The sequence below is a fragment of the Sceloporus occidentalis genome, unplaced genomic scaffold (genome assembly GCF_023333645.1).
Source record: "Sceloporus occidentalis isolate IW3139 unplaced genomic scaffold, rSceOcc1.0.p SCAF_107, whole genome shotgun sequence".
Classification (NCBI taxonomy): Eukaryota; Metazoa; Chordata; class Lepidosauria; order Squamata; family Phrynosomatidae; genus Sceloporus; species Sceloporus occidentalis.
Window position 1 is genome coordinate 1,670,813 of NW_028317087.1, and position 25,383 is coordinate 1,696,195.

Below are 25,383 nucleotides of genomic sequence, written 5' to 3' on the forward strand. Positions count from 1 at the left end.
TTCATTAAAAAAGTATCTAACTTTTAGGGTGCGGCCTATATGCGGGTGCGGCCTATATCCGAGCCAATACGGTATTTCTGTTTGCAAGATGTTGAGATCCCAAGATACAAGCTGCTAGCTGGATTATTGAAGTCATGCATACTTCCAAACTAAATGAAAGGTTTGCAGCACTTACACTAAAAATGGAAACTGAACATTAGGGTGGCATCTTTTCTCATCCAAAAAATGTGATTCCCTTAGGTGGGAAACTTTTACAAAAATCCACAAGTATCTGAAATGTTTATATTTAATATCAGGGGACCATAAAGAAATATAAAAGGCTTTGCATTTTTGTATTAGTTCTAATTTGTTAATTAGTTTCCAAAATTTCAGCATTCACTGCATTATGTATCACCTTCACTAATTTTCTGGGGTTTTTTGTACCTGATTAATGTGTAAATCAAAGAAAATGCTCACAGATTGTATTGTAGTTTGCTTAATTCTCCTGCATTAAATGTTTCCAGCATTACTGGAATGTGATAATATGACTAAATGTTACACTCTAATTAAATTAGTACATCATTCCGTGGAATTAGTTTAGGGTATATTTTCATTCATATACCACAAGTTCCTGGCTGGAGTTCTGTTCTGAGATGTTCTATTTTCCTGTATTTTTCAATTAACTGCATAAAACATGCCACAGCTGCTCTTCTCTAACTCCAGCATGGCCTTAAAATCTAGTTTTCACCGGTGACAATGATGAAAACTAAACACTTTGACATACTGTAATCACTCCCATTTTCTTAAGTTCACAGTAGATTTTATTCACCTTTATATGACCAGCAAGTACAGAAAATGCAAACCACAAAAAGTTGGTGAGGCTTCACCATGGACCTTGAATGAAGCTCACCAAAGAGCACTTTTTCTTTGTTTTTCACTCCCCAGAGTTTTCTAGTAAAATAGATTTGTGTGTATAAAAAACCATAACAGGTTACTGTATATTTATAACACTCCCAAAAAAAGAGCACAGGATCCTCCGCATACACACCCTAATTAAACACGTAACGTGAAGCTTGTCAAGCAAAATAAGTTGTCTGATGTTCTTTTTTCAAGATCATTTCTTAATATCAGGCAATCATTGTTTTAAATATATGGGTACTTTATGCCCATATAAATATTGTTTAAATAAACAACATGGAAAAAGGAAGAATTTCTGAGAAAATATTATGCTCAGTTGACATTAACTGAACTGAAAAGCACTTAAAAGAAGCTAACTGAGATGCGGACTAAACACTTCCTAAATAAGTCTGTAAGGACCAACCTTCCTTGTAATGCTGCATGTTCAATTTATCCATATGAGAATGCAGTTGTTGGGTTCACATTACTGAATACCCATGATGATAACTTACAGATTTATTTCAGGAAAATAATGACCCTAGAGTGAACTCAACCAACACTTAGAGAATGAATGTGTTTGGAAATTGTGCAACAGCAAACAAAATGTCAGCATTTTTCCGATTTCACCAGTATCACATTTCTACAGTTTCTTGTTTTTTTGTTTAGGCTCATGTAGGCATGCTGCTTAGTTGTCGTAATATCCATCTTGCTGTGTTCTCGGTAACATCATTTTCAGGTGGCAGATGTTTTTTTTCCTGACATAGGCGTGGGCTACTGTGGTCAGTTTAATACATTTTTTCCTGGTCGTCTCTCGGCAGCCTTTCAGACATTCTCACAGCCTGCCAGCTCGAACACGCTAATAAATAATCCCAGAATATTGTCTTACCCCTTTAATTACTCAGACGTTTTCGGTATGCACTGCAAAGGGGGGTGCTGGAGCCAAACCTTTCCAGAACTGGCACATTTTGTGCTCAGTATGAGCCGGAATCATTGTTCATCATTACTTTTGTTTGTTTAACTTAATTTATTTGTATTCATTATTTGACTGAATCACCAAGATCAACAAGAATAATAGCCAATGGCTACAACATAGCAATGGATATATTACATTACATAAATCATAGCACTTTTTATAAATGGATAATTAATAAACTGAATAAATAGCAGGAACACATTTAACAAATATAGTATAAAAAATAGTGTGAGAGCATTTATATATACTACTGTTCAAACGTTTGGGGTCACTTGGCTGTGCTAGTATTATTGTAAAAGAGTTTTCTAATGATCCTTTTAAACATGGATCGGTGAACACAACATGCGTTTGAAACACAGGAGTGATGGGAGTGATAAAGGGCCTGTGTACGTCGATGAAGATATTCCATTAAAATCCAGCTACAATAGTCATGTATAACATTAACTACGTCTACGCTATTTCTGATCCATTTGATGTTATTTTAATGGACAAAATGTGTATTTCTTTCAAAACCAAGGACATTTCTAAGTGACCCCAAATAAAAAAATTAAATCATGCTCAAAACATCATTTAAGGGCATTCTCAGGACAATTAATGGATGAAAACCCAAGGATTCACAGTCACATCCCAAACCATAGTGGAGCTGTAAACTCCTGGCATTTGTGGCATTTTGCACTAACCCTGATATATATATATATATATATAGCATAGAGCTAATTTTCCTCTTTTTTCCTCTTCTTTTTACTCCAAAGCAATCATTGTGTAGGTTATTTCAAATATGAACAGAATATATACATAAGATCAGAAAGTGTCACTCCCTCCTACCACATTGCGAAAACCTCTTACATGATTCTTGCAACGCTGTCGTTAAATGTGTTCTCTATAGCAATGCTGAATTTTTTTCGTGAAGTATCCTGATGGTGTTTACTATATACTTCAGGATGATGTTGTACATGAAAACAACTGGATCTATTTTGGAAAGTGGTGAAAAAACATTTATAGACTTTATTCATGTATTAAAGACAAACAACTTCGTTGCAACCAATAGGATATTTCCGTTTATAAATGTAGTACAAGAATCTCACAAAATCTATTTTTTTAGCACAACAGACGTTAGCATTGGATTTCAAAATAAATGGAATTAAAGTGCCAATAAATGTAATTTTTCACACTTAGGAAAATGATTACGCAAATACCACTAGTGCAAAAAGTATTTATAACAAAACTGTATTTATTCTAATTCATCCAATCCCTTCTTGCTGCCTGCTTGCTTTGTCCAAAAGTATGGGTGCCGGCATTAGGTATAAACACCGGTGGATCCTCACTTCCAACAGCAACTCACACACCTAATATAACAATTGTGCAAACCTTGGTAAGAGAAAGGTTTTCTTAATGAAAAATAAAATGTACTGCCATTTTATATGCATTTTTGTAATCTGTTTTAAAAGTCATAATTTCTATATAATGTGATATTTAAAAGAATGACCCAATATAAAAAAGGTTTTAGCTTCTTTGAATAACCCAGTGAGATATAGGAAGACCACATCAGCCATGTTTTCCAGGACACATATAATTTTGACATATTCTTGACCGGCCCACCCAAAGTTGACCTACTTGAATATGTCCAGGGCATCTCCAGGACCCAACATGGAATCCCACCACAAGGGCCCTAAATCATCTTTGTTTTAATTTCTGCCTCCATGGTTAACTGGTGGCTTTTAACATGCAATAGTATGACATTGGGGAGAAATAGATTTTTTATGATTTAATAATTTATATTATTTACTTCCACCAGTGCAAACTTCCTTGATCTATTTATTCCTTCAATATCACAAAACTGAAATCACTCATGCTGAATTCATAAAAAAATGTTAAGTGATTTTTTTACCGTGTGCTAATGACACCATTGAAATCCATTCTTTTAAGGCACTTAATTATAAAAGAGGAACGTTTTCCAATATAAATATACTCTCTGCATTCCAGTGCTTATCCTATGAACTGTAGTAGATGTGCATCCTTTTGTATTATCACTGTATTAAACTCTGAATGATTCTACATTTTTCATATGGAAACTTATTTTTCTGCTCTATCTGATGTAGATGAACTGATTTACCCAAAAATGTCAGTGGGAAAATACTAAATGTCTATTTTAATCTTAAAAGCCCTTTTTCTCTGCTGCATGTCATAGGACGCAGTATTAAGATGGTTTTCACAATAGTTAACAAAAAATAATGGACTAGGCGCACCAAGGGTGCAAAAAGGAGTCCCATACTCATGGACACTTTGTTTCTGCCAATAATTTTTTCTTTGGCGTAATTATAGAATTTGACAGAGCAAAGTTTTATTTTAAATTTAAGGTAAATCTCCTAAATCCCCACTGCCAGGGAAACAAATGTCTCCTGATCCCCAGTGGTTAAAGGGGCAAATAACATTTGGGTACGATATTGACCCAGTATAGGGGAAAAGTGGAGGGCACTGCATCTGCCTTTACAGATTCCACCATTAAAGCAGAACAATGACCTTTCCTTACATTTTAAAGTTCTTTACACTAAATAATCCCATGTGGGCTCCTCATACTCCCACAAACAAATACTATCTTCTTCATCATCTGATTTATTTGAATTTGAGTGCTAGTTTATTTCATAGTTGAGCTCACTCTATATAGCTAGATAAGCCTCCCTTCTCAGTCTGATATAGGGAAGTTATCATTCGTTATCATTCAATCGGACTATTAATACTATTTAATTTTGAATTAGATTTATCGGGGTTCTGGTGGCATGTCAATTAATATAATTTTTATAAATATTATTTAATTTTTTGGGGGGAGGGGATATAGATTCTTTGTCTGCAAGAAATCAAAAGGCTCAAGATTACTTTAGAAAATAACAGATATCAAACACACTTATCATAGCCTAAATATTTAAGGTTGGCTTCTTAAATATAACATAAGATAAATGGTCTCTTAAATCGATGGAGCATATGCGCAGAAATTGTAAAACACATATTGGAATGGTCAGGCTAGGGGGGGCAAGTGATTCTTACCTGCCGTGAAGTTCTTGTTCCCCACTGTTACTTACCTCGTTACAGATGTGAAAGCACATTTTATATGCAGTTTTTCTTTGAATTCCTTCTTGTACTATGGGGCTAAATCTGCAAATGTGAAAAATACACAATTCATGTTGCTTCTGGAATGACAAATGTGTTCTCTGATATTAATGCTTTGCACATTGCTGCATATTGGAGGTGATACCTCAAACAGCTTTTATTATTGCATGTAGATTTCATTTACCATCATATTGGGTTATCATATTCTTGCTTGGATTGCTAAATAGTCCAATGTTAATGTGTCAATGTTATGAATGAGATCTAAGCCGTTTAAGTCTTTAATAAGAAATATTTCCAATGCAGAATGAGCTCAAATAGGATTTGAGGGGCTTGAGCTCTTGTGTGTGCATGGTTATAGATCCTTGTAAGAATGAAACAGTTGCAGAATACAATGGATTCGATTACGTGATCCATATATAAGTAATCAGATCGATGCTAAAAATGTTATAGTCAACAATATAGTGTTATTTGGGAAACACTTTCATACAGTCCAGGGACCCAATTATAAAAAAAACTTGAAGCACTTTACAAGTATGTGTCAATTACTAAGAAGTGATGCAATTCTTGGAGAAAAAAGAGAGGCACATCCAAAATAATAGAATAAAATAACAAAGCTTGGTACAACACCCCAGGACTCTGCCCTAAAAAAGACCATCAATTAATGGCCAAAAGTGAAAAGAGGGAGGTGCACACTTTAAGATAAGCAAAAACATGCTATGTAGAAAAAATATATAAAAAACTACAGTATACTCACCCTTAATAAAGACATTCTGACGAAACATTGGGGGATCTCCAAGAAGCAGCTCCTAGTCACTGTCACTAGTATGCTTTTCCATTGTCATGTATGGCTTTTGTTGTGAGTATATTTTTTCTTTATATACTTTTTTGTTCACTATTGCTTTATTTTTGTAATAAGTACCATATTTTTGCATATCTTATATCTTAGGTTTTGCACCAACATTTTACGTTTGGTCATTCTTTTCTTGGGGCTCACATTGTTTTCTGGGTTATGAGCTCATCTCTAAAATCTACAGCCTTAAAAGTCACAATATTACTCAATTATATAAATAACTGCCAGAAGGTCATGAAGTCACATTAAAAAGTCCCAGTAAAGCCCTCTTTGGCCTTTTCAAACTTTGGGAGGTATGATTTACTACTGTTGACTGTTCTGTTCAATGACCAAACACATGATTTTACTTGAAATGCTAAACCTAGTCATTGATTTATTGGTATCAACTGTAATGGAAAATACTTATTTCAATGATAGGTGAAGATATAGTTTGAGTTGTGGTTTCGGTTCTCCACATTTTTCGCACTGTGCATCATAGCAGTTCGTGTGGTTAGAATTAAGCAAGTATGTTTATAGCACGTGTGCACACACATGTAATCATATGTTGGAAAATAATGATGATATGAGTTGATCTTAAGCATTGCCCTGAAAACAACCGCTCAATATTCACAGAGTACATTTGAAATTAAATCAGTACTGGAGCTTAACGGAAGTCTGAGCCTCTATGGAGAAGGGTCTGGGAGTATTTTCTAGAACTGCTCAGGCAAAAAGCAAGCAAGATGTAATTCTGTATTAACAGAGGAATGAGTGTACATGATAAGAATGAGATATATCATTCCTAAGACTATACCTTGAATCTGCAGTATGATTTTGGGCACTCGTTCTTACAAAAAAAGATATAATGGAAATAGAAAAAGCAGCCAACAAATTTAAAGGACTGGAAGAGCCCAGTCCAAATTGGGCTTAGCTACTTTGGAGAAAAATGCCTTCATGGGGATATAATTTGCATATACAAGCATAGTTAAGGGTAATATGAAAGCCTATCTGGGCATCTTTTAATATATCATTACAAACATCAACCTATAAGGTTAGAGGAGATTTCATGTCAAACAAAGATTTTTTTTTTAAAGTTATCATTGGGGTTTCTGGCTCAAGAGAGATAGATGCTTGGAAGGGTTCACCTCGATGGACTTTTTTTCAACCTATTAACTATCTCTAAATATATTTAAATATCGCTAAACACATAACTCTGAGCCTACTCCGAGAGCATTGTCAACAACACTCAATTGATGATGATATTCAACTAATGCAGATATCAGGGAAATGTCTTTAAGAATTCAGGCTATTCACCAATAATGCTGGCATTGTGTATATGTGCATGCCATATAGCCTTCCCTGGGATTTTGATGAAGCGTGAAATGTAAGGAGAATTAAGGAGAACATTTCACAGAGGCTTCTAGCACGTACATAATAAGCACAATATGCCTCAGTGCCGAATAAGACCGTTTCTGTGGAATTCATAAAAACACATATGCCAGCTGTCAGCAGGGATGAAATTCTTGTTTAATATATAAAATATTTCTGGGCATGTACCATATCAATACGGTACAAGTTTATCTTAGTATCTCCTAAACACACAAGGCACCAAATATTGTAAAAAAATTAATTTTATCCAGATTTTGCTAAATTCCTTTCTTTTCTGGTTATCAACTTATTGGAAAAACAATGTATCGTGGCCAGCTCTATGATGTGGTACTTTGGTTAATAGGATTATTTAGGGAAGTGGATATTTTTTGAAGGATTGGAGACATAACCAGATATGCAAAGGTAGGGCATTCCTTGAGGGGTAGACATTACAGCACACAGTAGACAAACATCATCAGATAAGCGGAGGGACCGGTTAGGAGTGTATTTGGAGATAAGTGAGGAGATATAGGGAGGGGAACTGCTGTGTATAGTGTGTATGGTCAACCTCCGAGGAGACCAACAGAAGGGATGTAAGTGTTGACAAGTAAGCTCACTTGATGTAAAATACCGTAGTTAATACATTTAAATACCAATTAATACCAATTACTTTGACTGAAAGCCAAGCATCGCAAGGTTTTAGCAGTTTATTGTAATAAATTAGATGTAAACATTATGTTGATGGCACATCATGGAATAGCATGTTATTGTTTGACCGTGGATGCTTTATTTTCCACCTCCAGTCATGGCGCTTGCCCTGCAGTCCTCTGCCTTCCAGCAGTTCCCCAGATTCCATGATGTGTTTACAGAAATAGCGTGTGTGCTGCCTCTCAGTCTCTTTATAACAAAGCAAAGCTAAATATAAACGAGACATGAAAGGCTTGGGCTAAATAAAGAAACTGGATTCAAAATGAATTATAGCGTAAGATACGTTAATGGAATTCAAAAACCATTGTTTTCTTTGCAGTAATGGGACAAATTGCATATTAAATTATAGCAGTAATATTGTTGCCATTTGTCTTGTTATGGAACGTAGGCTGCAGAGCTATGAAAAAATAGGTTTTAGGTACATTAGCTGTCTCAGTGCAGATTAATTTAGTTTGTGAGCAGTTTTACTTAACTGCATACTTTACTTCTCAAATGTTCCTCCGAAGCAGTAAGGGCTTAGAATAGTTGGAGGATATGAGAGTATTATAGTGTTCAACATGTCACGCTGCGTGTATAAAATAGAGTCTTCTTTCCCAAAAAGAAATGTAGAATTTGACGGTAAACAATATGGTTTTCTGGGGTATCTTTAATAGCGTTATGTAGCTTATTATTGTCTAGGACATTAGCATTTTAGTATAATTTAATAAAGTCTTTTTATGTTTTATGTTTAGTTCTCTCAAGTAAAAAAAACATATTTACAGCCTGGGTTCAAAGTTCATATCAGTTTATTAAGACTTTTAACAGCTGTGAATGATCGACCTCCCATAACAAATTGCTGCTATGCGCTGCGGCATTCCACGTTGAAGAAAAAAAAAAAAACGTTTGAAATCTAAGGGACATCTAGTAATAATTAAAAAAAAAAAAATACAAATAATCCTATTAATAAAATGTGTCCTGGTCACAGTGCAGCTGCTGGTATAGATTAAATGTTGCTTCATTTTATCCGACTGTGTTCTGATAAACAATTGATTGTAGTTTCTGGGAGCCCCACAGCCTTAAAGAGGAAGCAGTCTTTGGTCATGTGACTAGTTAACAAGTAAGTAGAAAATGCAATATGTTTTTTTTTGTTTTTTTTATTACATAAGACTACATTCCAACTTTCTGGCCTAATCCCCCTCCTACTCCGATACAAATATAAGATGTTTGGGACTAGCCCCTGCCCACAAGTGTGACTAGCCCATGCCCACATATGTGACTAGCCCCTGCCCTTGCACAGGTAAGAGGGAGGACATGGGTTAGCCGGAGCCTGGATGTTCCTAGCTATGAACATACTAGTTTACTATATTTATTTTATCCTTAAATTGTTTTTTTTTTTAATTATTATTATTTAAGGAACTTAACCCTTTCTTGTGTGTGTCTTATCAATAATGTCTCCTACATGGGCTGTGTGTGCAACCACATATTTTGGAGACATTTACTAATTGGTGTAAAGAGACTTTTAGGAAAATGTTTGAGTTTTTGTTACTTTTACTGTTTGGTTTGACGTATATGGGAAAACATTCTATATCGAACTGGGTATCTCCTTCGGTGATCTGACCTAGTACCCTCTTTGGCAGGTTTTATAAATGGTATGGATGCTTAGGAATTCAGTCACTATATAAAACAGGAGCATGTGAATGCTGATGTCAGGAGGCGTTCTCTGGAAATATAAACCGGCGATGTTTGTACTTTTAACAGCACTCTTTAAGCTGGTAGTCGGTGCAGCATGAAGAATAGACATTATTGCCCCTTTAAATAAATAAATATCCACATTAAATATCACATACCACATCTACAACTGTCACATAAATCAGTGCAGAAGTAAGAATTTCTTTGTTTGACAAATAGAAGTATTATTAAACACCCATCTACACACACCAGACAAGCCAGAAGGCTTGTTTATCCCTCAGAAATCTCATGGTGCTTTCACAACCACAAGGGATTCTGGGTAGGCACATGCAAACAAGGTTAACAATTATCACCTTTGCCTCTATATCCACTTTATACATGGATTCCTTGAAAGTAATTGCCCGCTGTACAAGACAGCCTTTAGACAAAACTCAGAAAGAGGTACAATAGCCAGATCACCACTCATGGACAGCTGTTTCGTCCTTCATGGGACTCGTCAGCATGAGGTTGTGATACTGGCTTAATAGTATGAGGCTTGGGGTAACTAAGAAATACCATTACATAAGTTATGGTGGGTAAAAGGTGATGGAAACCCTTCCACTTAAATTTGAGGGGTAAATAGAAGTATTATTAAACACCCATCTACACACACCAGACAAGCCAGAAGGCTTGTTTTTCCCTCAGAAATCTCATGGTGCTTTCACAACCACAAGGGATTCTGGGTAGGCACATGCAAACAAGGTTAACAATTATCACCTTTGCCTCTATATCCACTTTATACATGGATTCCTTGAAAGTAATTGCCCGCTGTACAAGACAGCCTTTAGACAAAACTCAGAAAGAGGTACAATAGCCAGATCACCACTCATGGACAGCTGTTTCGTCCTTCATGGGACTCGTCAGCATGAGGTTGTGATACTGGCTTAATAGTATGAGGCTTGGGGTAACTAAGAAATACCATTACATAAGTTATGGTGGGTAAAAGGTGATGGAAACCCTTCCACTTAAATTTAAGTGGAAGGGTTTCCATCACCTTTTACCCACCATAACTTATGTAATGGTATTTGTTTGACAAACAACATTTAGTAACGGTACTATATTCAAATTATGCAGTTATTTCCTCGGCAATTTCCTGGCTTAAATCCTAGTAAATGATGGAACGCTGATTTAAAAACCTCTCCAAATACATTACAAACCGTTCTCTCAATTCTATTTTAATTTTTTTTTACAGAATGGCCAAATTCTAGCCTATGACAACAATATATGCACATGATCTACAGCAAAGATCCATTATATATATATATATATATGTATTTTTTTAATTAAGTAAATATTTACAGGAAAACATAATAGCAAGTGTAAAAAGGAAGGCATGATTGACAACCAACTGTATGCCAATGAAGTGAAATGGTGTTATGATGCGGAGATCCAATGGGCAAAGCCTCTCTATACAAGACCTTAAAATGGTCTCAAACATTAATGGAGATTCTTCTCTGCAGAGCACATGGCAAATCAGTTAGGACATTTGGTCACCTTCCACTCCCTCCCCCAGTGCAATGTCCTTTCCCTTTTCTATCACCTTGGTCTCTAAGGGTCACTGGAGAAGATAGGTTACCAGGGGAGTGTCCAGCAGAAGGAGGACTTATTGTATTTATAAAGTCCTGCCAACTCTCTCTCTCTCTCTCTCTCTCTCTCTCTCTCTCTCTCTCTCTCTCGCTCTCTCTGAGTCTGAGTTTACAGGCTTATCCTGCTGTTTCTTTGTTAATTCCATTCAATCAATGAATAGATAGTTTGGTAACAGCATATACTAAGTAATTTGTATATGTATTGTTAATTTGTTTAGCCTCTCTTAATAAATATTGTTAATTGCAGAAAACAAGGAGTGTGGACTCTGACTTTACACTCAATAGTTAGTGGTTATTGATAGCATAACAGTGTATATATATATATATATATATATATATTCATACAGTAAATGTTATTCAGTAATTACAGTAAGATACAGATATGTTTTTTTATATTTATAACATTAAGCTACTCCTCCTAGTCAATTTTGTGTGTGTTTTTATATTTATTTGTCAGTTTATTGTAATATTAGTATTTGTAGAATAGGACTAAACAAGGGTTGGCAGCATTTTCCTAGCAGACAAGGGTTCCGATGCATATATGTACTGATGTTGGATGCTCCTTACAGAACAGGTTCTTTCACAGTTGTTGGGTAAGCAATAGGTCACTATAGGCAAATGTTACGCTCTGCCAGGAGACCTCTCAGACAGTTTCAGTGAACAACGATGACTTCATTGATCTTTGAAGAAAACATATAAGCGTAATTGCCTCTGTAAGGTTCAGAGCTGGGTACCACTCTTTAGCCATTCTGTTTATTTTGTTCTGTTCCAATGTAATATAATGTAACAATCATAATACTTTGTAAAGTAAAATGGAGAAAAACAATTTTTAGAGTCATTCTATTGATCCAGAACCTGACAAAGTGCTCTTGCAGAAAGCCTGTGTAGATAATGTGGAGTTCTGATGTAATAGGCCACTAACTGTGCTGGAAAATTGCTTTAACTGTTTGCAGCTAAGTTATCACTAAAGCTTGGATGATATGCCGGGAATATGTATATCTGTACATTTATCTCAGAAAAACAGACAGATAGATACAGATAGATAAATAAGGTGAGCACTAGATGTAGAAATTAATATACATAACAGTTATTAATAAATTATATAGATTATATGTATTTCTCTCATGGATAATAACTGATAAATCATGTTTTTGCTCCCTATAGGTGTGATAGACAGACACTGTTTTGACTTTAATAGGAGTGATCCGCTAACCAACACTATTGGAATGGGATCTCCTGACATTCCATTCATAAAGATGGATGACAATGCATCAGAAGGGACATTAATGAAAGACTGGGAACCCCATCCCGCACTCTGGAATACTTCTGCTGTTGTAGCTGACCAAAGCCCTACCAACTTTAGTGAAATAAAAGACACTCCCCAGCAGGATCCCTTATACCCCTTTCCTTATACCACAGTAGATTATAAACGCTCAAGACATAATGTGACACTGACCAAAGAGCATGACGCCAACCTATTGGAAAGCACGGGCGTTTGGACCACGCCATTGCTGAGTGACGCCACCATGTCTCCGACTGTGAAACCAATTGGGCCTCAATTTGTAGTCAGGGAAGGTAAGAGCAGTATGTTGATATATTGCATGTATGCCTTGTGATATAAATTAAATTAGCTCATATATGTGTATGGTTATATATCACACATTCTATATAATGCTGAATTAAAAGCTATTGTTAGTATATACATCCCTCAGCTGTACATAAATGTTTTATACCTCACCTTATTAACTATTTTGATAGTAAACGACAGGGAGAAGAGGGCGTCATGTCCCATTACATAAGTATTTAAGAGAAAAAACGATTCAAGAGAATTAATTATTGATTTAGAGCGGGTAATGGCTGCAAAGTAAAATAGGCGACACAGGCAGATTGGGAAAGATTCTAGAGAAAGTCTAGAACCTGGCGCTTTTCAACTTTAATTATATATAATTCGATAATTGTTATTATTAATTATGCTTTCCAACTGAGATTGTGTGTCTAACTCTCAGTATGGCAATGGTCTATCGAGGTCTAGCATTTGTGTTGATTTTAAATAGGTATTGTCTCTAATCGCATCCAAGTGGATGAAGTTGCGCAGGTAATTCCGCTTAGCTGCTACGATATGGTTTGTAGCTTTTAAGCTGTTAAGGAGGCACTCTCTAACTTATGTATTGGTTTATCTCTGTCGATTTGAGCGCCTGATGTACTGTGGAAAGTGGTAGGCACTACAGAAATGATCGATCTTTAAATGTAATTTAAAGGTACATCCCAGCCATCATATGCACTTTGATGCATAAAATAGATGAGTGTTACCTTATATTTTACACGTGTTGCATCCAAGTTGATCAGAGAGGAGTTCATTAGAATCCATTCTATGCATTTGATGCTTTTTCATCTTCAGCCTCATCGGAGATTCATTTAGCTGAATGTCTCTTCTTCTTTGCATTGTGCGGTACTCACCTCCAGCCAGCTCCAGAACTGCCTCGCTTCAGGTTTCCAGAGGGTCTAGCGAGACCTGATGCAAGCAGGCACAGGAAAAGCTCCCTGTATTTTAGTGGAAGCACTTTCTTGCCTCTCATAAAATGTTAAAAAAGTAAAAATATAAAAAAGTTACATTGTACAAACAAATAAGAGACACATATCCCCCGGACCATCCTGCCTATTGTGCACAAATCCAGCGTTCACCTTCCTTTCCCACCAGCTGCTTCCAGAACATTGTGCATCTGTAATAGCCCTGAAATCACCATGAACAATTAACTTAATTCAGAGGATAAATTTGGATTTATAACGTTCCCATAGTTTTTACTGCAAAAGCTGTGTATATAAAGATGGTTCTGTAGTTAAAATAAGACAATAATTTACAATAATTATAGAAAATCAAGACATTGTAATTATCATCACCAAACAGACAATTCAATATGCTGGAATATGTTGGTTAATTGCAACTCATCTGTAACCCATCACTGCTTTTCATTTTGAAATATGTGGTATTTTCATCTCCAGAAGTATCTCTTTCATGTATGAATGCCATGAAAATGTAGTTTCCATTAAATACTAAATAGATGCATCATGTAATCTAAGAAGTAATGTACGTTGAAATGCTTGTACTTCACACATAGAATACTCAATGCCATGATATTGTTACAGCTAATTTTATAAAAATACATTCAATCTGTTAAACCATGTAGGATTTAATTGGGAATCGAATATATCAATTTACTCTGTTCTTAAGAGATCAGCTGACACGTGGTTTATGGATAGAAAGTGCTAAGTTAGAGTAGAAATGTCTGACCTTATTTCAATGGTACGTCAATTTATAGTCAAATCACTCGGTATAAGTGTGGGGGTTTAAGAATTAAGACGCTAGAGGTCAATTTTATTTACAATAGTGTGCAAATTACAGGTCTTCTGGACATCTAGAGTATGAGTGAAAGTGAAAGGCTGAAATATGCTCATTTTACTAAGTAGCACTGATAGTGAGTTGTGTTCTTCAATCTAGAAGTTTTGTATTTCAGTCTCAGTATGGCAATGTTCTAGCAGAGTCTAGAATTTGGTTTGATTTAAAAATAGGGGTTCCTAGATGCTCACAAGAAGAATAAAATATGTTCGCAATAGTTCTACTTATCTAGTTGAATCTCTCATTATATGAGGGGGTTACCATGTGTACCCCTCCAATCATAAAATCAGGTTAATTTATATTGGCTCTCACATTGCAATTCCTTTGTCACAAAATGTGGAAATTGAAATAAGCATTCCAGCCATTATATGCACTTTAATACATATGATAGGTGTGTAGTCTCTTTAAATTTCCACGTGGTCTATTTTGCAAATGCATGGGAGGATGCTGCAGAATCCCCCCAAATGCATTTGCCCCTTTCCCTAGAACCAGCTAAATGCCCTGCAGGAGATGCAATTTAAAAGTAGTTAAGGTATATAAAAATTTAATAACATTTACAAATAGTAAAGACTTCAGTGATGTTACCATGACAACATAAGGGGAACTAACCAGTTCCAAGCAAAAAGCAAAAGAAAAAAAAGTAACGTGGCATTTTACGCCATTAAAAAATAACAATATGCTACTTATTGCCCTATAAATAACAAAAAAATTTTGGGTATTTTTAAACTCAGGACAAATATTAAAATCTACTTACTTAGCATGTTTTTTTCATTATTATTATTTTATTTAGCATTATTTAGCATATTAGCATTATATTTTTATAATACATTACGTGATATCATAAAAATTTTATCTACAGAAATTATAGCACAAACACCACAGAGATTTTAAAACAGCCATTATCACAAAGGGTACAACATGTTTGAAAACAGTCCGGTCATGAGGGAGTTAATGGTCCTGCTGGACTGTCCTCTGCCAGCTTTGGTTATGCTTTTGGTCATTGAATGAGGTTGAATCATTCTGTTTAGTCTGCATTTCCACATTTTGTAGCAAAATTAAGTCTCTAGACTGGAGATAACTGGTAACATTTTACCTATAGGTAGGTAGCACAGATTTACTTTGTGGAGTGTTTTTCTATTTTCTGATACTTAAATTGCTTAAATGTAAACCATTGTAGGTGAATTCTTAGATTTCTGCAAAAAGTTATGCAGAGGCTTAGAGACCAATAAAGTGAGGACATTTACAAGTGTTTGAGATAAGCATAAGGCTATCCCAAATCTGAGACAAGACCAAGGACTGATCAAGATCTAAGTCTCTACATCTGGATAAATGGGCAGACTATCTGGATAAATGGGCAGACTAGTTGGGCCAAATGGTTCTTATCTACCATCAATTGGTATATTTCTGTATTTACTATTAAATATTGGGAAAATGCACTGCTGATGACCTTTTTTTATTTATTTTTAGATGCCTGTGTGAACATCTCATACAGCCAATGCCAAATGCTGCCATACAATAACACGGTCTCAAAATCAGTGTATTCGTTCGTCAAGAGCATTGAAATGGAAATGTTTCTCAAGTTCTTCAGCTATCTAAACCGCCTCAGCTGCTATCAGCACATCATGCTTTTTGGCTGTAGCCTGGCTCTCCCGGAATGCATCAGTCATGGCGATGACAGGTACGCGGGAACACTAATATGTATTTGATTGTACTCACTGCTAAACACTGGACTAAATATTCTAGATCTCACAATTAAAAGGAACAGTCTAGTGTCTTATATAACCCCACACATCAAACTTTGTAAGTAGCTTAATATGTATTATGTACCTGTATGAATATTTAATATTATCTTTTATTTATATAGCGCCAACAATTTATGTACAATACGTACAGTCAAAGAATATGCCAATTGACAAACTAATGCATTAGGTAAACAGGGTCCTGCTCACAAGTTTGCACTCTTAAAAAAATGACTTGCCTTTAGGTAAAGCTGCAGCTCCAGGATAAGGAGGCAGACTCTGCAGAATCCTTTTATGAAAGGGCCAAAAAACAATAATTTAAATGGGGATGCATTAAAGTGTCCGAATGCCCACACTGTAGGATGGCCTGATTTACCTTTTCACATGATATCATGGCAGCAATGAAGTCAATGCTACTTTTACTCATTGTCAGCAGTCACAAAAAATAGCAACTATTTTACCTTTTTCCTGTTGTTTCATATTGGTTTTATTTAGAGCTGTTTTTTGTGCTTCTTAAATCAGTGATTGTGGGGGGAGGGAATGGGTATCTTATTAATGGTGGTAGGTATTGGCTTAGTTTTAAAATGTTAGCAAGCATGGGGCTGGGCAGGGGGCCAGTTACCTACAGTCCTGGTCTTAATTCTCTAAACAGGGCCAGCCTGAGGTCCAGTTTAGGGCCGACCCAGTCCCAGAGCCAGGGGTTTAGAGAGGTCATGTAATGTGATGGCCTAAAAATAGGCTCAGAAATTGTGCAAGGTGAGTAATTGAGTATTTGATTAAATGAGTGAGTGAATGTGTGTGAAAATGGAAGAGGTGATATGTCTCTGTGTGTTATAGTGAGTGTTTGCGTGTCTGTGTGTGTTACAGCTAGTGAGTGTTAGAGGATGTGTTAGTCTGTTTTTAAGTGTGAATGATTACATTGGATGCTAAGATCACTTTTCTTATAAGAGTCTCTTTTTACCAGTGGTAGGCACCAACATTGCTCATGGTGGACATTTACTGTGGTTTGTGGTGGACATTTAAAGATGCTCTGTGGATCTTCACAACCCTTGCCACAGACAATGGTGTCTTTGACCACTTTGCGTATCCCTGCTTTTTAGACATAACCCTATTGTCTCTAAGAACATTTTTATACTCAGCATTGTCTACCTATTTTAATTTGAAACACATACAGATAAATATTTATAAATATTCTTGGTTAAATATTCTTTGTTGATCAACAGTCCATATTTTTCCTAACCTCCCTCTTAAAAACCCCAAATTATTCTAGGAAAAGTAAAGACATTTTACACAGTGTGTGTTAAGCGGTCACTGTTTGCTTTACTAACCAAAGGCTGGATTGTATTCTGTATCTGTTTACTTTGTAAACTGGTTCTGAGAAGGATTCTGTACAGATAATAAACTGTCACATCTGTACACCATTATGTGTATTGCAAAGTTTGGGAATGCATGCAGTTAGAACAGATGTGATATAATTCCTCGGGCTGTAAAAGACAGAGTTTTCTCATGTTGCAGGTTACACAAATGTACCAAGTAACCATGGAGATCAAGTAAATACAAAGTAGTCGTAAAAACTGCCTAATATGGGGAAAAAAGATACAAAAATACGATACGCAGCTGGGAAAATTGCAGCCTTCCACAGCCAGACTATAAACCATCACCATCCTGAACTAGAATGTGCCCAGGAATAGGATTGTGATACCAAATAAATAAGGTCCAGTGACCAGGCCCCCCACGCGTCCTTCCTCTGCTTGCTTTAAAGGACGCTCCAGTCCCCAATGTTATTATTTTTATATTATTATTTATATTTATATTATTATTTTTATTATTTTATACGTTTTGCATACACTGCAGTGCATTTCACAGCATGCCAATTATTGACCTTCAAGTATTCAAACTGAGCACTAGTTTGTAGGTAGCATTTTTAGAAAGAATAATCAATATGGTATATCATTATTATTTTACATTCCTATGGATTTTTTTATTGATGGGCCCTGCATTTTTTTGAGGGGGTTCCTAAAAACCTTGAACGGTCCCTGTGCGCAAGTAAGGTTAGTGGTGGATGCCATCAACTTGGATGTAAGTTTGAATTCATTAGGTATATGATGGATCAGAGGGAGCTACAACTACCTAAAATTATGCCCCTTATCATTGTGAGTTTTAGTTCAATAAAATGAATTCTGCCTGTTATGTGTCTGATAAATGATTTAGCAAAGTTTAAAGGCTCATAGGAGACTGGCTGTATGTTTACATTGAGGTCTTATAAAGCGGGACGGCTAACTTGTAGATCTTAATACATTACTGATTGCAGTTACCACCAACCTCATATGTCATGGATCAGGGCCTTAAATTATCCAGCACGGTATATTGTTTGAAATAGCCATTTTTTTACTTCTTTATAAAACTAAAGCATCAGACTCCTCCGTCTTTTCCTCGTCCCTATAACCATATTTTTTTATTTGTTTTGAATGAAAATATCAGTTTAAATTGCTGACCTAAAATGTTAGGAATGTGCCACTCAGATATGTTTACAAAACTGAGTTTGTAAAACCAAGCAAATGCTTAGTAGACGTGATGGACTCAAACGAGACTCTATAAAACATAAAACATTCCTTGATGGAACCAACTCTTACAGGCATAAATCTTGCTAGTTCAAGAGGATGTTCATTTCTTTTTTTTTTTACTTTTCAAAAAACAGAGTGTTATGCATTAGTACATTAGTGTTATGTTATCTGTGTGTATATTCTTCGTCATGCACATTGAGGGAGTTTTCAGGACATATTAGAAAAAGGAGGGAAGAACTATTTTAGAACTCTTAACACTTTGGCAAGATTAACAACTGGGTGAATCCCACTTAAGTCATTTTATTAGAAGTCTTTCTAAAAATCTAAATGCAGCTCAGACTTAGTGAACTTTTCTGTGTTGCTCTTTCACCTTAACTAGTCTATTAAATCAAACCTCCTTGGTTTAGAACTGTGGCCCGTTAAGATTTATCACTATATTAAAGTGATGAAGTGCCAAACTTTGATTTCATCCAAACCACATTTCAGTAAACTTGTGTTAAAACTTGGGGGTTTTATATTGATGCATAGCTTCATATTAAGCAATACATCTGATTTCAAGGTTGTCGGGAAGACTTTTGATCTTTGAGTTGTTGAGCGGGTTGTCGTGTTCCATCCAGTTCACCTTGTGATCTTTTCCCCCCTTACCATCTTTTAAAACCTATGGAAGGGGAGGAGAAACCTCTGGAACAGTGGTAAAGTCATTCTTTTAGAAGGTAATAAAAGTGTTTTTAACACCACGCAGTAATAAGAGTATGTTGTAAGCAGAGCAACAGGACCTTTTACGCTCACCACTTTGTGCCTTGAAGGATGCAGGAATGAAGGACCACATTTTGTCATCCTCCATAGATCTATTTGGAATTCGAATCCATCCCCTGAGTGTTTGAACTTTTGGTCACTTTCCGTGAGTGTCCTTTCAATAGGAAAGTGCTGACATGGGGAGTATTGGGGGGGAATAACCATACATGGAAGCTCCCCAACTTTTACCTGGGGGCTTTTATATACCTGAGCTGATTCTGGGGCTTCCAGGGCTTCCTGTGATCCCTGGGTTGGGGACTGGTGTTTGGGTCACTTCACTCTCACACTGCTATTTCTCGTAGACTGGTGACTCCACATCTGTGTCTAGCTGGCCCTGCCTAACCAGTTCAACCTGCTCTGTCCTGTCTTCCATAAGGGACATGGGGGTAACAGTTTGAGAGGACTAACCCTGGGAATTATTCTTATTATTTATTGTTTTATATAGCACCATCATATTCCATAGCGGTGTAAAATATGGGTAGACAGGACATAACAAGAAGTATTAACATTTTGTCGCAATAACCCTGTAACATCTCATGACTGATCAACCAGGCTCTTTGCAGGGAACACAATTTGGCCCCAACTTTTATACTATCTATTCGTGATATTTGATCCCATGTTCTTTGGATAATTCCCATCTACTGGCGATGTAACCTGTTCACTGTCTGTGAACATATCCTTTAACTTTTTAATGTTTCAGCCCCAAAACCCCAATTTGCTTTTTAAAATGCATTATGCAAAGAAATGATTACAATGTAATTTTGTTTGACATTTGTGTTAACGTAAGATCTATTAAGCTTATATCCGCATTAATTATAAATATAATTGGAAAAAATGAATGCTTGAGTTAATTATAAATGGATCTGGAAAAATTGCACCGAAATATCCACCAAGGAAGAAGCTGCTAGCACACCTAATGATATAAATAGAGGGGAATGGCATTTTAACTTGCCGTTTGTTTTCCATTTGCTGGTCAGGATAGTGGAAATATCAAACCCCCTGCTAGTAATATTTAATAGCCCAGCATTTAATTGACTATTTTAAAATAGCAACAGATCTCAATAATTGCTACTTTAAAAGTAATTTCAAGGGGAAATTTGAATTTCATGAAAAATACTTGTATCGTTCAGCAGCTCGAAGTATGTGATAGAAGCAAGGGTGTTTTATCTGTGTTGATTGCACTCGCAAGCTGTGTACCAGCAATATACAAATGCCTGTCCACTACTGAATGTGAAACCTTGTTAAAGTCCATTAAATCCATCATGATAAATGATAGTTTATTTAAGTTTTACAGAGGCACCCTGTATTAAACATTGCCACTTCACCCTTCCCCCACCAGCAGGGGAGAAACAGCAGACTGTTTAGAGTGGGTTACCTAGACATAGAGGCAGAAAAAACACCTGCTATTCAGCAAAAAAGGTTTTGTGTACCGTATTTGCGCGATTATAAGATGACCCTGATTATAAGACGACCCCCCAAAATCTGAATATTAATTTTTGGAAAAAAAAGGAAAAAGCCTGAATATAAGACGACCCTATAGGAAAAAAGTTTTACCAGTAAATGTTAATTCATGTAAATTATGTGAACAATTTTTTTTTAATAAAAGCTATGATTGAGAAAAATATGCCTTTTAACCCTCTAAATGCCACTGTGCCCCATGATATGCCTTTTGACCCCCTATTTGCCACTCTGCCTCCAGAATTGCCTTATACTCTTTTCAAAACCTTACCAGGCATTTCTGCATGTTTGCTGTGTTTCTGTTGGAACTCTTACATCCTCTATTGTGTATGTAAGCAGCAGAAAATGTGTTTACAGATTAAGTTGTGCAAGTCAAATATATTATTCTTCTTTAAAATGTCATAATCACTTTCCCAAACAACTGTCATTAAGTAACACTCACATCTTTTCATATACTACTATACTACTATTATAATACTAGTACTAATATTAATACAATATGCAATACATTTGTAGGTAAAAATTATGCATAGTAAAAATAAACTTTACAGATTCCCATCATAGTGTTTGTAGGTCTGTTAGGGAGCTCATTGAGTAGAGGCAGTGCACTGGTCATAGAACCAGAATTCCAGGGACACAGGACTCATTAAGAGACTGTCTCGGGATATGTCGCTCTAAGAATTGTAAATCTACAAGTTTTAAATATTTGTGCAAATATATATATATACCAACTGTCTACTAAAACTGAATTAGTCTCCTGTAAGAGACCAATTATTAACCCCTTAATGGCAAAGCCCGTACATGTTTTCAATGGGTTTAGGGACCGCCCATTGTCCTTAAGGGGTTAAAACAATTTACGACATACATATAATAAGCAGAAAGAAATATGTCCTATCATATTGCTTCTTCTCCCTGACATCTATGCATTGTGATGGTAGTAATTTAAAATGCATTTTTCTTTAGTGGGGCTGCTATTTTAATAGTTCTTTCCATTATTAAAAACAACTTATTGTTATAGAGCAAATAAATATATAACATATTTTTTCCATTTTGCACATTTAACTTTGATTTCCAAATTCCTATTTGATTTTTTTTTTTAAATATGCTTACAGTTCCCTGCTCATAACCTTTATGACAGTATATAATTGTGTGGGGGGGGGCAGATTATGATCTATCAACCATGTTCTAATAAATGCTTGGACTTGTATAGATCTGGGGAATTGCAATCGCAATTGGCAGGAAAAATGCTGAAGAGCAAAAACAGAAAAAAAATCTTGAGTGGGTTCTAGAGAACACCAGTTTAGTCACAGCGTGGTTCTGCCATGGTTAATGCCAAATCAATTCTTTTTAGTTTAATAAGAGTGTGTATGCAGGAATTCAGACTTAGGTAATGCGTTTTCTTTTTTTTTATCTTTATTCAACCATTGTCTCCTTTTATGAGCAGCCATTTATAGATGAGGTGGATAGCTAGGGAGCTCTGGGGCTGTATCTCTGACACGAGTAGGCCTTTTTTGTAGAGCTTATAGAGTTTCTGTAACAATCCTCTTTGGGTAGCGTCAATATGAGTTGAATAAGCAGCAGAGTTGCAGGGTTTGCAATGTAACATGGCTTCAACAGGCTAAAAATCCCTGTAACCAGACCACCTACTGTGAACCTACAGCCTAGTGAGTAGATTGTAAGCTTGCGAGCAGGGCTCTCTCCACCAAATGTATCGGTTTGTCTTAGTCTGTCAATTCTTGTCTTGTCATATCCCTTGAATTTATGTATTGTATTAAGCGCTGCGTAAACTGTTGGCGCTATATAAATAAAAGATAATAATAATAATAATAATAATAAGTGAATTTTGCACCCGTTAATGATCTAAGTCCTAAAAGACTTAATAAGCCTGGCTATGATGTCAGAACACGACTTACCAAGTCAATTTGTCCATTTGGCTCAATAGGATTGGCAAAAATTATGTATTTATTTATAAACACTTTTTCTCATCTACCTAATATTCTAAACTCTTAGAAAAGAAGGTCTTCAGGGAAGCACATTTAACTTGGCGATTTGGACTGCCTTAGCTGAATTTAATGCCTCATGTATTTACGTCTTCTCACGCCTCAGTTTGCCATATAAAAGTATATTTGGGCTAGCCATCCCTAATGAGGGACACTTGAGAGATTTGTGCCCAGTAGACATGCTGTTGTCGGGTGTTTAATTCGTTTTTGGGGAAGGATTAGTGATAGGACTTGTCTATAGAGAGGTATCATGGTAAGAAGTTGAACATTGCATGACTCCCACGTGAGACTTATTCCTCACTCTATTACAAGCTATGTTTGGTGCTGTCACTAGTCCTGTGCATCTATGCCTGTGTCCCCTCATGTTTTAGCTGATCTTTTTCTTGCCAGATCACCACCTGGATTTGCCTACAGCACCTCCTGTGCATTCCCATACTGGCAAATGGCACCCTGTCACCCAATTTCTGCCAAATGCCTAGTGGCCCTAATGGTTGTGCGGTAAAAACATGTTTCACGAAAAACAATAATCTTTTTGAGTCCCCAGCCTCTCATCACTTACTGAATATTTTGCATTTTTGTCATCTTGAATAGCTAATTGTTCTGCACTTCACTGAAAAAGGTTTACTCTATATCACATGCATTCAAGATTAAAAGCATTTTGTTCTTACATGAGTAATTGGTTCTCCACTGAAGCCTAATAGCAATAGCGCAGTAATAATAAAGAAGAAAGTGCTTTCCAGGTTGTATACTCCTTGGTTCTTTTCTAAGAGGTGATTATGTACAGTAGCCTGTCCTGGCAGTAATTGCTAATGTGTTGAAGAAAGATGACAAAAGTATCGGCTGATTATTTGTTATCATTGTTTGTAGCGAGCAGGGTGCTAATAATCTTCCAACACCTCTACTGTTCAACTTCTTAACTCTCAAGTTATTTTTAGAGATCCCACATAACAGATAGAATGAGGTACAATATTATTTAGTATTATGTATTGATTTAAATAGAGCCATCGTATTAAGCAGGGCTGCACATAAGAAATAATGTTGACTTAAAGATGAGTTAACAATTTGGAACCTTTACATTTCATGTTTATAAAATAGGATTTGGACACCTCTGAACTGATACATGTTCATTTCTGCAGTGAGTGCAATTATACAACAATTATGGAGGTTGGGTTATAGATAGAATATGATATTTAATCCATACTTGACATGTCCATGTGCACTTACCCACCAGAGGGACATCTCGATATTTTAGGAAAATGGGATAGAGTGAATAAAAAAAACCAAAAACCTTGTATTCTATACTATACACTCATAATTGACACCTAAACTCAATAATTATGGGGTTTCCACATAATTTTCACATAGTGTATATAATAATGTCTTATACAATAAATCATAACAAAATAGTTTTCCAATGTTATTTTTGTGAAGTGAAATGTTTGTTTGCATTGCAGTTGTGCTTCATTGAGATCTTACACATGTCCTGTGATGATTCTGTCCACAGTTATACCCTCCTGCCGTGCAGATCATTCTGTGAGGCTGCGCAAGAAGGTTGTGAACCAGTGCTTGAGATGGTGAATTCTTCCTGGCCAGAGTTCCTGAGATGCTCCCAGTTTCTGAACAAAACAGACAATAACAACACAAGCCGAGTGTGTTATTCTCCGCAGCAAGAGAAAGGAAAGCAATGTATGCAATATATACCTTTTAATTACTAAAATAATGGATTATGTTGCAATAAGTAAATCTAAAACAACTACAGCATAGGCTACCCCGCCATTCCAACTTCCTTGAAACACTGAGGCGTATAGTAGTAGTAGCAGCGGCATAGGCCTGCGTAACGCGGTGAATGTGTATGACCTTTTTATTAAGTAGCAAAAGATGTTACATAAGAATTGCATAAGATTTCAGATCCTCACATGTCTCGTCTTCAGTTGTTACATATACATGTCATTTCTAGATTTGATTCCCATGCTAATAATATAATGGTTATATTTTGGAGCTTTCAGTTACCCGGTTTTAATAGGCCTTTTGGCAGCCTCGGAATATATATAAAAAAAGGATGTGTTAACCTTTAGGTCAAACATTTTCTTGAAATAATATAGATAACATTTTCAGTATTTTAGGAATGCTGTGGTCACCCTTCCCATGACCTAAGAAAATTAGTAGGGGGCTACCATAATAATTTATGTTGTTAAGTTAATTGAGTGCACATAACCTCACCATGACATTTGAGAAGACAAGCCTTCTACCACTGTCCTTCACTATAGGAGCTCTCAAAATGCAC

The 25,383-nt window shown here is 36.0% G+C and overlaps 1 protein-coding gene across 1 annotated transcript in view; it reads left to right on the forward strand.

Moving 5' to 3' along the window:
- LOC149283254 (atrial natriuretic peptide-converting enzyme-like) overlaps positions 1–25,383 on the forward strand; it is a 79,395-nt gene that overhangs the window by 12,476 nt on the left and 41,536 nt on the right. The window contains exons 4-6 of the mRNA XM_089497793.1: positions 12,314–12,724; positions 16,011–16,221; positions 24,604–24,785. Coding sequence (XP_089353919.1) covers positions 12,314–12,724; positions 16,011–16,221; positions 24,604–24,785 — 804 coding nt within the window. The remainder of the gene's footprint in view (positions 1–12,313; positions 12,725–16,010; positions 16,222–24,603; positions 24,786–25,383) is intronic.